This window comes from Alosa alosa, chromosome 12 (assembly GCF_017589495.1).
Source record: "Alosa alosa isolate M-15738 ecotype Scorff River chromosome 12, AALO_Geno_1.1, whole genome shotgun sequence".
In the NCBI taxonomy this organism is placed as follows: Eukaryota; Metazoa; Chordata; class Actinopteri; order Clupeiformes; family Clupeidae; genus Alosa; species Alosa alosa.
The window spans coordinates 25,586,691-25,601,473 of record NC_063200.1 but is presented as its reverse complement, the minus strand read 5'-3'; the positions used below and the strand labels follow the sequence as shown (position 1 = coordinate 25,601,473).

General features: G+C 40.6%; 1 protein-coding gene across 1 annotated transcript; it reads left to right on the top strand.

Moving 5' to 3' along the window:
* Positions 1-6,817: 6,817 nt before the first annotated feature.
* Positions 6,818-14,783, top strand: dbnla (drebrin-like a). The gene is made up of 15 exons (XM_048259711.1): positions 6,818-7,292; positions 7,674-7,729; positions 7,938-8,050; positions 8,227-8,301; positions 8,434-8,589; positions 8,819-8,896; positions 9,041-9,192; positions 9,363-9,417; positions 9,706-9,777; positions 9,878-9,989; positions 10,102-10,230; positions 10,629-10,721; positions 13,927-14,033; positions 14,236-14,323; positions 14,462-14,783. The coding sequence occupies exons 1-15, from the start codon at positions 7,210-7,212 to the stop codon at positions 14,596-14,598; spliced, it is 1,506 nt and encodes a 501-aa protein (XP_048115668.1). The 5' UTR covers positions 6,818-7,209; the 3' UTR covers positions 14,599-14,783.

Below are 14,783 nucleotides of genomic sequence, written 5' to 3'. Positions count from 1 at the left end.
GGTTTTGATGTGGATACAGTTTCATGTTTTAATTTGAGCTTTGAGGTTATGTTGACACAGTCACAAACACTCATGTCAGGGAGCTTAGGTTCTCTAAAGAATACATGATTATCAATTGCTTTCTGTTTCCAAACTATTTCAAACAGACTCCTCAATTTAATGAAAAACAGATTCATGATAAACAGTGAGCATAAAATTGCTGTTGTGAATACCACAAGCATATATTTCACAAGATCTTTGTTTAGTAATGGCCTGTGCAACTTTTGAGAGGGATTTGTTTGGCTTGGACAGAAGGTCTGCACTGTTGCAGACACCACAGTGTGGAAAGGAAATGGGGTACTATTAAGCCGAAAGTCTTGCTGTTAAAACAGCAGCTCCGTCTAAACTGTCCCTCCTTGGCCTCTCACCCAAACGGCAATTAAACACTGTGGGTATTGCACTGACCACAGGCAAAACAAACAATGTCATTTAGCCCACCACGTCCACTGGGCTGTAAAAGTCACCGCTGAAAAGTGCCAGAGAAAGTTGCAGTAACACCCAAGCAGCCACCCATCAGCCCAACAGTCAAACTGTCAATGCATAAAAACCCTTAAACCATAAGTGAGAAAAATGGCAATGCTAACAATGAAACAGCTTAAGGAAAACAATCCCAAACTGTTTATTTAATTGGATTGTGCGAGAGGAACTTAAAACCTCTGCATGTGACATTAACACTTCTTACTTCTGCCAGTCTTAACCACCACCCATCCAGTTAAATAAAGCACAGAGCACACACAACGTAACGGTCTTCTAGGAATACCCGTCTCTTTGAAACTTTCCTAATTGATTAATAAAATCACCACCATGAAATTTCTTTTTATTCTCTCAGACTAAAGCCATTAAAGTGTCTCAGAGCCATTTCTCCACACCAGCCATGTGAGCTAGCTCTCAGAATGTAAAGATAGCTTGCAGGAATATTGTGGAAAGGTATCACTTACAGGGGCTTTACTGGCGGGTCATTCATTGAGAGACATCTCCATGTAACAATGCTAGCTTGTTTTCCAGTGCACTTAAATGGTACAGAAAGGCATGCAAAGGCATGTGTAGGTCTCACATGAATATGGTTTGTGGATGGAGAACATTTTCCCAACATGACCAAGAAAACACACACACAAACACGGTGGAGTTAATTAGCACAATGCAGCTTTATTGTGAGAGAAGTTGATAACAGCTGTCAATAGGTATTACACGCGCTTCCTTTACACACACTCACACACGCACACACACACACACACACACACACACACACACACACACACACACGCACGCACGCACGCCGCACGCACGCACGCACGCATGCACGCACACAGTCAATCTTTCTCTCCGTGCACCTTGCTTGTCATCCACATATTCCCAGTCTTTCTTTTACAGTCACTCTCTCTCTCCCTCTTTCATCACTAACTCTTTCTCTCTTTCTCTCTGCACGTGCGTACAAACAAGGGGGTTGGCCCCCACACGGCTTGGGGCCAGCAGGCTGCATCTGGCCGCTGAATGGATGTGCGCATGGCCTGACTGGCCCATTCAAGCCTGGCGGTGGGGGCCAGGGCACCCAGGGAGCAGGCCCAGCTCAATGGAAGGTGTGAGGAGGAATGTTAATGGGCCCTAATTAAGGATGGGGCTGATAAGGTGATAAAGCGAGTGCATGGTGCTTGGCTTGGCAGTCATATGCAGGAGGAAGAAGGAGAGGGAGAGAGAGATAGAGTAAAGGGCAGACTGAGTGAGAGAGGGAGGGAGGGGGAGGAATGGAGGTATGGTTTGGTTGGGGGTAACGGGGGAGTAATGGCCAGCCCCAGGGAAGTGTTTGCACTTGAGTTGCATTCTGTCGATTGGCTCAGTTGGGGTCAAGGTATGTATGGGGGATTTAATCACACCCATTTTAGCCATTGACTCATTTACTAACATCATTTTTATGTTAAAGCAGATGTTAGTGGAAAGTGTGTGTGTGTGTGTGTGGGGGGGGGTTATGTGTTTCATGGGAGGAGCTTCAATTCTGTAAGGTAAATGTGTTTAAGGGAAATTACTGATAAGAGTTTCAGGTAAAAGGCCCTTTGTAATTTCTTAGTTTTGAGATCACTTAGATCATCATAGTTTCATAGGCATGCTTTCAGAAGACCTGACCTCAGAAATTACACACCTGTGGAACTGTCCCTGTTAAACCCTGTCACTTAAAAACTAAATCACTTCAGTTTTCCTGTCTATTTGAATAGTCTGTTCAGTTTTCACAGTTGCATGCTGACAAGGCCACCAGTTGACTGCTAATGTTGACTCACAGACTTAACCCAGACTGGAGGAAATGGGCCTTGAAATAATGTTTACACACAGGATAATGCTGCACCTAAATTAGGAAGTCCAATGGGATCTATACGTCTAGGCAAAGATTGTGTGGATTCTACACTATGACAATGGGGGACAAATTGGTTCAGACATTTTATCAAATAAAGAAAATTGAACCGGAAGGAAATTGTAAATAACAAATACACTCTGCAAATTGTTTTTATGAAGGGATCAACATTTTCAGTATCACAAATTACAACAGAGGCCTATGCTGAGATGACAACATTTGTTTTTTTTTTCCATGCTCTTTACAAACAATGAGTATAAACAGGATTTAACGCTATTTATGTCTACAGCCAGGAATTGCACAAGGTAGAAAATAGTTTTGGTTGACCACGTGAGTAATTCACAAAAGTTCTGTGCCATTATGAAAATTGTAACTGAGGTCACCAGTTTCAATGTCATTACAAAGTGGCAAACCACAGGGAGAGTTCAGAACTGGATTTGATCATTGAAAATTGTTGCTTATTCCCTGTCCCTCTCCCAAATCCCTTTCTGTCTCTGACTTACAGAAATTTGTTTGGCTAGCATGGGACAAGATTACTTATAAAGTTCCCTTCAGGGAAAGTTGTTGCTGCTGTGGAAAAGACAAAATCTGAGAGAGGGAGAGAGAGATGTGTGTGTATGTGTGTGCGTGTGTGTGAGAGAGAGAGAGAGAAAGAGAGTGAGTGAGTGTGTGAGTAAGTGAGAGAGAGAGAGAGAGAGAGAGAGAGAGAGAGTGAGTGAGTGAGTGAGTGAGTGAGAGAGTGTGTGAGAGAGAGAGTGTGTGTGTGAGTGTGTGAGTAAGAGAGAGAGAGAGAGAGAGAGTGAGTGAGTGAGTGAGTGAGTGAGAGAGTGTGTGAGAGAGAGAGTGTGTGTGTGAGTGTGTGAGTAAGTGAGAGAGAGAAACAACAATAAAAATGAAAAACCAGCACTGTGTCACTGGGGTAGAGGGGAGTGCTGCAGCTCGTAGAGCCAAACCTTGACATCGTGCAGGATGTGACATGGGAGCGTTGCCCTGCCCTGGCTCGGAGAGGGCCTTCAGGGCTTACACTCCAGTTACAGCCCCAGCACTCAATTGTCTACAGAGTGTGAGAGGCCACAGGGGCAGACGCTCCCTATATCATACCTGTCAACAGGGCTCGAGCTCGACTGAGACAACCACAGAGTTTCGGCAAAGGGGGAAGACCACGAAACCTGAGAATGGAAGAAACCAGGTCTGTCATGGCCAGACAAAGGCTCTGAAGCTCATAGTCGGGAGCAGAAACCTGCCCAGAGGCTGGTGGCTAAGGCTGGAGTGCAGACAATCCTGTGCTGGGCAGTGATACAGTGACATGGTGACCAGACCGTCTTTTTTGGGGAAAATGCATAGTCACCATACAATTTGCACAGACATTTTGCAGTTTACATTTACATGTATTCAGTTATCAGTGAGTAAGGCTGTTACTAGTAATAAATTAACCCAAAGAAGCACCTTTTACAACCATACAACCTTTTAGTACAATGATAGTTTCTTTGTGGAGAGAGAATAAATGAAAAGGTCAAACACATTTGACTCATTTTCTCATGCAAGGAACCTTGCCACCTCTCAACAAATGGTGAATATGTGAGTGGGAGCAGGGGGTTATTCACTGAAAATTATCTAGATGATGTGGCATCATGTGCATCAGGTGTTCCTTGGGTTTATAAGTCATACATGCATTCCTTTGTTCTACATGGGCATTTTCAAATACTTGTGACAATCAGATCTAACATTAGCCTACATGTAGAAAAATGACTCAAGATTCATCCAGCCCAAAAAGTCAGATATGTGTTAATTTCTATTCAGCGATTCAAATCTGCCTCAGTCATTGCAAGCACCTCTGATTGAATAATCACCACTATGTGGATACTGTTTTTAGAATTGATTTAGATTAAGTGTTAGTTAGTATAATTTGTATTTTAGTATATTTTTATATATTGTATTAAGTGTTAGTTAGTATAATTTGTATTTTAGTATATTTAGCATATATTCTTTATCTTCTACTGTCCTTATTGCTTAGTTGTGTTTTTATATTATATACTTTAATTACTATTTCTGCTGTTAAAGAATGTGTTTGTGTTGTATGTATGCTGCTGAGACCTTGAATTTCCCCTAGGGATCAATAAAGTATCTATCTATCTATCTATCTATCTATCTAAATGAAAAACTGTAATATAGGTACAATAGTCTGAATCATATAGAAATGACCAAAATTAGGTATTCTAAGAACTATTCTAAGAACTATTACTGTACTATTGCTGGGTGGAGGAGTAGGCTTTAAAGAGCAATTCAGATTTGTACATGACGCATCAGGGCCACTTGCCCTCAAACAGTGGCAAAGCAGTGTTGACAGTCTTATGTTTTCCGAGAGCGCCCTCAGGTGATGAAAATGAAAACAACAGTCATATTCTCTCAACATCAGCAACCACAGCTGAGGGACGAGATAAAAGAGAGCCTTAAACATTTTATTTTAACTTTAACAATATTTTTAATAACATGGAAGGGCATTTTTGGTTATACCATGATGACGACAGCTGTATACAGAAAATAAAGACAAAGCCAATTGTGATGCAGTGTTAATAGCCTACTGACCTTGAGACTGGCATGGCCTTGATCTATATCAGTGTTTTGTCAAACATTTTCAGACCAAGGATCACTTTACCAATAAAAAAACAAACAGACAGTAAACCTACTTCAACAGTATATTACACAATAGGCCTACTGACCCACCTTGTTTATTGTCTTTGCACCTTGCTTATTGTGTCCGAGGATTCATATGATTTAAACTGGTGTAGCTTACATAGGCAGTGTAGCAGTTTGGATTTATACAAGTTGATTCAATATTGCAACAAACTCATCTATATTATATTTTACCAAGTCTGCTCGCGGACCACTTGGTATAGCTTGCGGACCACCAGTGGTCCCTCGACCACACTTTGAGAAACACTGATCTATATCAACAAAAGGAATCAGCATCTTTGTTTTTACATAGCAATGTATAACTATTGTTAATTATATTGACAACTTTATTAAGCATAAAGTTGCTGCCTTTATAATGTAGCCTAATATCAAAAAGAAGTCTAGGCCCAAGGCGTGGAAGGAGGCAGTTTGTTGAATGTCTTGTTTCCACATAGTCTACTGTGTTCAGTAATTATTTCTTTTGTATTCTAATGCCAATACATGACCACAAAAAACAAAAAAAAAAAAAAAAAGAGGTGTAACATGGGAGCACTTCACATACAGTAATTCCACAATAATTGTGACTCATGTGAGACCCAGGACAGTTCCAAACCCCCTGCAGGTCTAAAGTCTTCGGTTACAGTAGCCTAAGCAGCATATTCCATCAGTTATAGGCGATGTCAAAAATCAATGTGTGACAATTATACATCTTCCATATTTAATGTAAGAGAATTACCTGTTTTAGACCTCTTAAAATATATGCTACAGAGAAAATCTCGATTGAGCTCTGTCATTAGCAACTAAAAATGTCTATGCTGCCCACGTATCAACCAATCAGGAAGCGTCCAAAACCTGCCATTTCATGTGTGTACAATACACTGAAGGTAAGGGGTGGAGCCAAACCGGGTCAGTCCCACTGACAAACCCACAGCATAGCTTTAACTGACTGTTCAGATGGTGAGTCAGGTATTTCTGCACACAATATTCTTCTAATCCTTCCCTCCGGAGAAGGGTGTAGTCGTGGAGACTTTGAGAAGACTATAGTCTTGTATACAATTATCATAATTTTGACCAGCTCATAAATTAAAAATATTCATTAATGAAAAATATTCAGCAATTCAAAGCTATCTTTACAATCTGAATCACTAACATGCTCAACCATGTGTGAGGCACCAGGTGGTGGTGGTGTCATCATCACAAGGCAGTTTCATCTGGTTTTGGATAACAAATCTATTGCATCTGTTATCTAATTCATCTGCTTTACATCCAGTGGCTAGGATATGTAGCCTACAGTAGGTCTTATACAAATGTGCATAGACCCCCATCATTTGTTTCCAATGAAGATATGTGATGGTGATGTTCCTGCGTATAGCCTACAACAAAAGAATGTCCACTGTCACAAGTAAGATGTCGCAGTAACTTAGTAATGTGACCTATCTGGCTTAACTAGTTTCTGGTGTCTATTTGTCTCAGTAGTGTGATATATTCTAATAATTTAATGACAAGTAGCCTTTAGTGAAGAATTCCTTCAATAAGTAATTCATTATTTAGACTGAATTCACATATCTTGCTATTGGCTCCAGGTTGTAGCCTGTCATATGAATATTCCAATGGCCTGTAAATAGCGCGTTAAAATATGTTGTTACACATGTTGGAATCCTTTTGTGGGCCCATTTGTCCTTCAATAGTTCACCAGCTGCTTTCTAAACCACGCATAGGCTATCAGTTAATGCACGCGCAAACATATCATGCATGCAGAGTTGTTGATGTAGGCCTAGTTTCGAAATGTTTCATTTAACGTTTGCTTACTGAATGTCACTGTTCTCTGTAAAAAAAAAAAGTGGTTAGCTAAAGTAATACCATACTGGGTAGCCAGTTTTGGTGCGGTGTGGCGAGGTACTTCGTGCCAGTGGCAGATCTTCCGTGTTGCAAATCTCCTCGACTCGTCGAACCAGATTTATGTAGGCTGGTCTCTCATTGTCTCATTGAAAGATCTTAAATGTTGAGGTTACCTTCAATCTTGTGGGTTTGACGACGTTTTGTAGGCCTTGGCTAATTAACCGATGGGGATGTGACAACGTTAATTTCATCTGTTTGAAAACGTTCAATAGTCGTTTAGTTAGGAGAACTAGAAGAATTGTGAAAGAAGTTTTACAATGTCTGTCAATCTGAGTAAAAATGGTACGGAGCTTTCGGCCGCTTATGGTGAAGTTTTGGACAGGAAAAGTAGCACAAACTGGTAAGAGACGTCGTTTCTTTCCTGATCATTATGGTTTTAATCTACTGAGTAAAATTCTGCACCACAGTATAGTGTCGGAACTTGAAACTTTAAGTCCGTCAGTTTCAGTTTTCCTTGCAGCCTGTAATCAGCGCAAGGGATTTTTAACAGATTTAGAGGCTACGCTTCCAGACTTTTACGCAAAATGTTCTAATTTGTCCTTTGTAGTATATGACTATAAATTGAAACCTCTGATTATTTTGTGCAAGCAGCTGGGAGAGTTCTATTCTAAAGAGGGTGTGGTTATGGCGTGTGGGAATTATAATGATTTAATGACATAGGATGAGCCCTACTGAGCACATGATCATAATATAGTTTTTTTACGCATTTTTATCCAACTAGGGCGCTATTTACATATGAGGGAAATACAAATGACATCCGAGTGGCAGGAACAGGAGGTGAGTGAGGACGTGTCTGTTCGTTTGTATTTTCAAGTAAAGAACCTGTGTGTTTGTGGCATCTTGCTACAAGAACACAGATCATGCACCAGGGCATTGTAACCATACATAAATATAGATCAACTGTATACATTTATGGAGGTGGGGGTGTCTACCTAATAAGTGGGTGATGGATATGTGTGTTCTTGCATGTAATGTCTTATTGTAGATGGTGGACTGGAGGAGATGGTGGAAGAGCTTAACAGTGGGAAAGTGATGTATGCCTTCTGCCGGGTCCTGGATGACAACTGTGGAGTGCCAAAATATGTCCTGATAAATTGGGTAAATTCCCAGTCTTCTTTCTTCAGTCTTTCTCTCTTACATTGCCCCTCACCCCCCTCAAATCCTTACCACCATCACTGGCATTGTGTGTATAATTATACACTATAATGATGGGTGTGTGTATTATTATGCTCTATAATGATAGTTCATCATTAAACCACTATGTTGTGTTGCAGACTGGAGAAGGAGTCAAAGAAGTTAGAAAAGGAACTTGTGCCAATCATGTCCGATCCATGGCTAATTTTCTGAGGGTGAGATCCCTGTGTGGTCTAAACATCCATAGGCATTATGCAATAAACAATTGCTTCATAGAATGCAAACAGTTCAAAAGATACACAAATGAAATATCCTCTTAGATTTTTCAAACTTGTGTACAACTATAGGGTGCCCATGTGACCATCAATGCTCGGTCAGAGGACGATGTTGAGCCAGAGGAAATAATGCAGCAGGTGGCCAAGGCTGCGGGTGTAAACTACAGTATCCACAAAGAGTCCAATTCCAACAGCAAATACAAAGACTCTGGTCCTGGACTTCCTGTGGTGAGACCATGCCTTGTGTAGCATATATGTTCATTCATATCAGATAATGAATGAATCAGCTCATTTTCTTTTACTGGTGAGCTGAATGTAGATGATGAAGGAATATATCTCCCCTCTTTAGGAAACAGAAATCACATGTGTCTACAAATTCATTAGTGCAACTGTATAGAATAGTAAAGTATTGAATAAATACTTCCACACTGGATTAAACACATTGGTATTTCTTTAGGGTTCAGTCTACCAGAAGACCAGCGCTATCGATGAGATCAAAGGAATAAACAGGGACAATTTCTGGGCGCAGGCAGAGGTGAGAATTATATTTTCAAAGTATGTGATGACTTGTATATACAGCTTTTATTTTATGAAATGTATGTCTGTCTTTTTCAGTTTTTTTTTCTCTCTGTCAAGTATCTCCTCTTATTTGCTCCTTCTTGTGGCCTTCTTGATTTAGCAAGATGAAAAGACTCGTCGCCTGGAGGAGCGCAAGAAGGTGAATGAGGACCGCCAGCGTTTGGAGAGAGAGAGGCAAGAGAGGGATGAGAAGGAGGCTGCAGAACGTGTGCGGCGAGAAAAGGAGAGAGGTAGTCAGATTGACCAACAGAGGTAAAATGAATTCCTTTTTATTTGATGGGTTATGTTGACATCATCCTGAGATTTAATCCCAGCAGTTAAATGATGCTCTTATTGTTGCAAACTCTACAAACCCTCATCATAACAGAGTGAAAGGAGTTGGGTGGTGATGGTTTATTTATTTATTTATTTATTTTTTTTAGACAATTTGAAAAGAAACTGGAGGCTGAAAACCAAGAAAAGGAACGGCAACAGTTGGTGATGTTGACTTTTATTACTCTTTGCTGCCTTTGCCTCCCTGGGGAAATAAGACTATACAATCTTATAGAATCTGTTTAGATATTACATTGAGACACATGCTCTGATTCACTAGCAATGAATAAATTCTTTGAGAATTTCATCAAATCATTTTTAACCCTTCAAGTTTCATATGAACACTGTATTCCAAACTCTTTGTTTGCCTGAAGTAAATGTATCACTGTGTGATGCATAAAATATATATATATATATATCAGGATCTGCTTAATCATCTAATTGCTTCCTCAGGAGGAGCAGGAGAGGCAGCAGGCTTCAGAGAGAAGGGGGATAAAGAAAGCCGAGTCTGTTCAGAAAGCCAATGTGAGTGAGTGGGACTGAAGGTGTGGTTGGTGAGGTTGAGAGACATTACGGGCAGAGCTGTTTAGTAAAAAGGGTTTATTGACCTCAAAATCCTTTTCAGGAGGCTGCGTCCCTTATCTCCCAGCGATCTGTCAACCCAAGGGATTTGTTTAAACAGATGGAGAGAAGTCCGTCTGGGAGCAACGGGGTCGCGACATCTGTCTCCCAGCCAGGTAAACAGACTTTCAACACCGACTGCCCTTCCCAGTGACCGCCCTAGAATGACTGCCATCCTCTTTGTCCTGCGAGCCATCTAATTCACTTCAGCCTGTCCACTTCCTGTAGGGCGTTTGAGAAGCCCATTCCTGTCCAAACAGTCCAGCGACGAGAGACCCCCATCTCCCCAGCCTATTTGTGTAAAAAAACCTGATCCTGTTGGATACCTTATTGAAGAAAAAGAAACAACACCATATGGTAGGAATCCCTTTCTGTATCAAACTCTTGATGTTTTTGATACACATCATCCCATCCTGTCCTATCTTATCATAGCTAAATGTACATTGGAGTCTCATGTTCTCAACATTTACAGGCAAGAAAATGTTTTCATATTCAGTTTTATTATTCTTGCTCAGTTTTGGTTTAAAATAGAAAATACTCTACAAACAATACATCTTCTACAAAGTCATAAATACTCACTGGCCCTAAACTCTTTACCATAAGTTAACTCTAACCACAATCTGCCCCAATAACCCTAATTGGAAACGAATCTAAGGCTCTCTATGCACTACGACGACCAGCACCTTACCTGTCAAAGTAAGGCGCTGATCACTAAATAAGGTGCTGTTAAAATGTCATCTATGGTTTGTTTATAGAGCCTGAAGTTGTTCCAGAACCTGTACCAGAGCCTGTTGCTGTGGATCACTTTACTCATGATGATGTGGAGGAATTTGATGATGAATGGCAAGGTATTTTTGATTTTTTTGTTTTGTTTCAAGAAATATATTACAACTAGAAAATGTAATTTCAAGGAAATTACCAGTGCATGAAAATGCAAAACATGCTGTATATTAACATAAAATACAAAACAAACTTTTATTTGGAAACAGTTGTGGGCAGAGGAAACAGTTGGCTGGAGTCATAGTTGATAACAACTGACAGTTGAAATAGCTGAACAGTTAAATAGTTGAGTAGTTTAAATAGTTTAAATTATTTAATAGTGAATTATTGTAGTGAGGACATTTATTTTGAAACAGTTGTGGGCAGAGGAAATAGTTGAACAGAATCTGTAGTCTTAAAGGAGAATTCCGGTGTGATATTGACCTAAAGTGTGTTGAAACATGATACCGAGTTGAAACTATGAAAAGCACTGGTAGTTTACTTACAAGACTATTTATACAGACAGTATCTTCACAAAGTTAAGGGTTTGCAGCCATCTTGAATTTAGTCACGATAAGTCGGGCGACGAGTATGAATGAACAGGTATGATAAGGTATCAGATTCCAAAAATAATTCTGTGGAAATGCATGGATAATCCATGCATTTCCACAGAATTATTTTTGGAATCTGATACCTTATCATACCTGTTCATTCTTACTCGGAAGTCTACCAATGAAGTGTGGAGATACGTTGAGCCTGGTGTAAAACAGTGATTTATTTGCATGGCTAGGCCGATGCCGAGTCACCCCCATTGAAAAAGCTTTTGGTAGCATCGGCTAACTAGTGCCAGATTTTGGAGTGCAGGGGACAAGCCGAGATGGGCTGAGATATACGTTCACACTCAGTATCATGTTTCAACACACTTTAGGTCAATATCACACTGGAATTCTCAGCCAGACTGTATGCTTAAAGCCTGAGACAGAGTATATTGTTTAAAAATGTAATGTAGATAGTGTAATGGATGTTGATAGACAGAAAGTTGAATGGACGTTGATAGGCAGATTGTTTAATGGATGTTGATGGATAGTTTAATGGGTGGATGAGTGATGGAGGATGAATGTATAGAAAGTTGGATGGAATGTGCCTTATGTCCTTGTAGAATGGGGAGACACTGGGAGAGTTGGCCTAGTTGAGCAGAAAGCAGTTGATACAGGTGCAATCAGTTAAACTGGCTCTTTGATGAGGCCTAGTTGAGCAGTTGGAAGTTGATACAGGTGCAAATCAAGTTAATTAGCCCATTGTGATGTCATAGTGCCAATGCCAAGTCTATGGGGAAAAATAAACTTGTTTTTTATTAATATCTCAAAAAGTATAAAGTTTACAAAGGTGAAAAATACATTCCTCAAGTGTCCTTTTCAAGACCTACGTTACAAAGTTTGAACGAAGTTTCTACGTTTGTTGAAGCTGAATTAGACGCAGAAATTTGGTGGGAAGAATAAGAGGAAGAAGAAGAAGACTTCGGATAACAGAACAGTGCATTTTCATGCACTGTAATGATAAAAATATTAAATATGCATGAATATACAATATTCACATTGAATATACAATATTCACTCAGACAAAGGGCAAGGTAAAGAGAGCTAGTTGTGTTCAGGCTGCCCTGTTCTTATCTGGCTCTGTGTGCTCAAGGCGTACGTATGATATGACTTTGTGTGACATAGCGAAAGGCTTTTCTCTGTCCTCTCCCACTGCTAGTTGTACCTGTTTTAAACCTTGTCCTCGTCTATCAGAGAAATGGTACCCCACAAGGAGTATCTGTTGGGAGCATGTGTACAGCTATTCGTTGTTTCAGCTGGTTCACAACATCTCCAGCATCATGAGTGCTGCCCATGCTTTATTCAACAAACTCTTCCAAGGCTCATGAGGGATGTCTCATGTTTTCTTTGAAGTTACATTCAAAGTTAAAGTTATACGCCTACATTCATTGAAAAATCAATATTACAGGCTTGCAGATAAGTGCCACTTTGACTGTCCTAATGCTTAACCTGGCCACCAGCAAACAGAGCTTGATTGTTTTCAAGGCCTCGATTTATTTTATTATATATACTTTTTTTGAGAGAAGGTGAGAAGGTGTTTGCTGCAACTGTGTACAAAACTCAGTTTATCCTTTTACTCACACCACATGGCATTTCACTGTTGGCCTGGCACGAGTTATCAAATAATTTCCCTTATGTTGTTCAATTGGGCCCATGACTCCTCCAACAGGCTCAACAATTCATTTGTGTTTTGTCCAGGGTCCATAACCCTTTCTCAACCTGACATACTGTCAAGTATACACAAGATTCACTTCACTTTCAGTTCACTTCACTTTTTTACAGTACAGGATGTTGGTGAGGGTGAAACTTGGCCAGAGGCTAGTTTTAAATAGATACCCTACCACTGGTTAGCCTGGGTGTTCCCATGCTGCCTTGCGCGCGATTTGATTCACGCTGCTAAGGCAGCCTGGAGACCATGGAGCAATGGTTCCCTATCTCAGGGAAAATATCACAGAACAGGGGGGAAAGCAAGACGATGATGAGCTATGCACAGACACATTTGATAGACATCCGTGGCACCCAATAAACGGATCTGGGCATTTTTTTCAAATACGAGAAAATGAACGTTTGGTTCCCAGACCACGTCTCATTGAGAAGTGGTGGCGCTAGCCAGGCTAACCACTGGTATGATTATGAGTGGACACCCTGTCAACTATAAATTCTATCATGGGAGACTGGAAGAGTTAAAAGGATTATTGAATTAGTATGGAGTTAGTCAGATTGAAATGCCCATCTGTTGCTGAGTCACTTTACTTATGAATGCGTTTTGTGTTGTTTGTGTTTGTGTGAAACGCATGTATTCCATGTAGCATAATGTTGATTAGCAAACTGGGGTGGCCTATCTGCCCACTGCAGTCCTGCCACAGATTGTCCTTTTATAAGTATAAGTAAATATAAGGAAGTATATATACTCTTTTGATCCTGTGAGGGAAATTTGGTCTCCCAATCCGTGAATTAGTAAAACACACTCAGCACACAGTGAGGTTAAGCACACACTAATCCCTGGCGCAGTGAGCTGCCTGGAACAACAGCGGCGCTCGGGGAGCAGTGAGGGGTTAGGTGCCTTGCTCAAGGGCACTTCAGCCATGCCTACTGGTCGGGGTTCGAACCGGCAACCCTCCGGTTACAAGTCTAAAGCACTAATCAGTAGGCCATGGCTGCCACGGCTTTTCAGTGACCATATAATGTTGCTTTGTAGATTCAGAGGGATCAGAAACAGCTGGAGGAGAGGAGACACAACCGGTTGGGACATACGAAGATCAACTCTATGAGACTGTTGCTGAAATCAATGATGATGCCTCCCAAGTTAGACTTTGTCTTTCCACTTTTTTGATCATGAAAAATATTTTCGCATGGCACAATTTCTGTTAATTTTGTGACTACTGTCCTTGGATCACAAGTGCAAAATACACCACATACTGTATGAAAACTTAAAGAATAACTGACATTTGGGTCTCAATGATTCTGTTGTGGCCAATTAAAATATTTAACTGCACTCTTTGTTTAGTATGCCCAAGATGCAGCTGACTCCACTGCAGTGGGAGAGGATGCTGGGAGGAGCATCAGTGCTAGGGCTCTATATGACTACCAAGCTAGTGAGTATAAGCCGAGAGAGTACTGGCCCATTGTTGCTGCTCAGTATCCAGCATCCACGATTTTCACTGTACACATACAGATATGATAAACGATGTGTGTAGTGGAAGGTTTCATGGCCGGTTCCATTCTCTCAACAGCGGACGATACAGAGATCACCTTTGACCCAAATGACATCATAACTGGAATCGAGATGATTGATGAAGGATGGTGGCGAGGATATGGCCCTGATGGCAACTATGGAATGTTCCCGGCCAATTACGTGGAATTACTGTAAACAAAGAAAGGCCTGACATAAGATTTGTATTGTCATGACATGATCGTGAGCGAGAAAGCGAATGGAAGCATATTTTAAATCTGTTGATCAAGATAAGGTCATTCAAATCATGGGTTTGTGATGTTAGATTGTATAAAATAAATCATTTTTGTTAACTTGAGTAATAAACATACTTTGGTGATAAA

Excerpts from the sequence above, each read along its gene's own strand:
- dbnla (XM_048259711.1), top strand. The coding sequence starts at position 7,210 with ATGTCTGTCAATCTGAGTAAAAATGGTACGGAGCTTTCGGCCGCTTAT. Across the intron at positions 8,590-8,818 it reads CTGGTCCTGGACTTCCTGTG|GGTTCAGTCTACCAGAAGAC; the intron begins GTGAGACCATGC and ends GTATTTCTTTAG. Across the intron at positions 10,722-13,926 it reads ATTTGATGATGAATGGCAAG|ATTCAGAGGGATCAGAAACA; the intron begins GTATTTTTGATT and ends GTTGCTTTGTAG.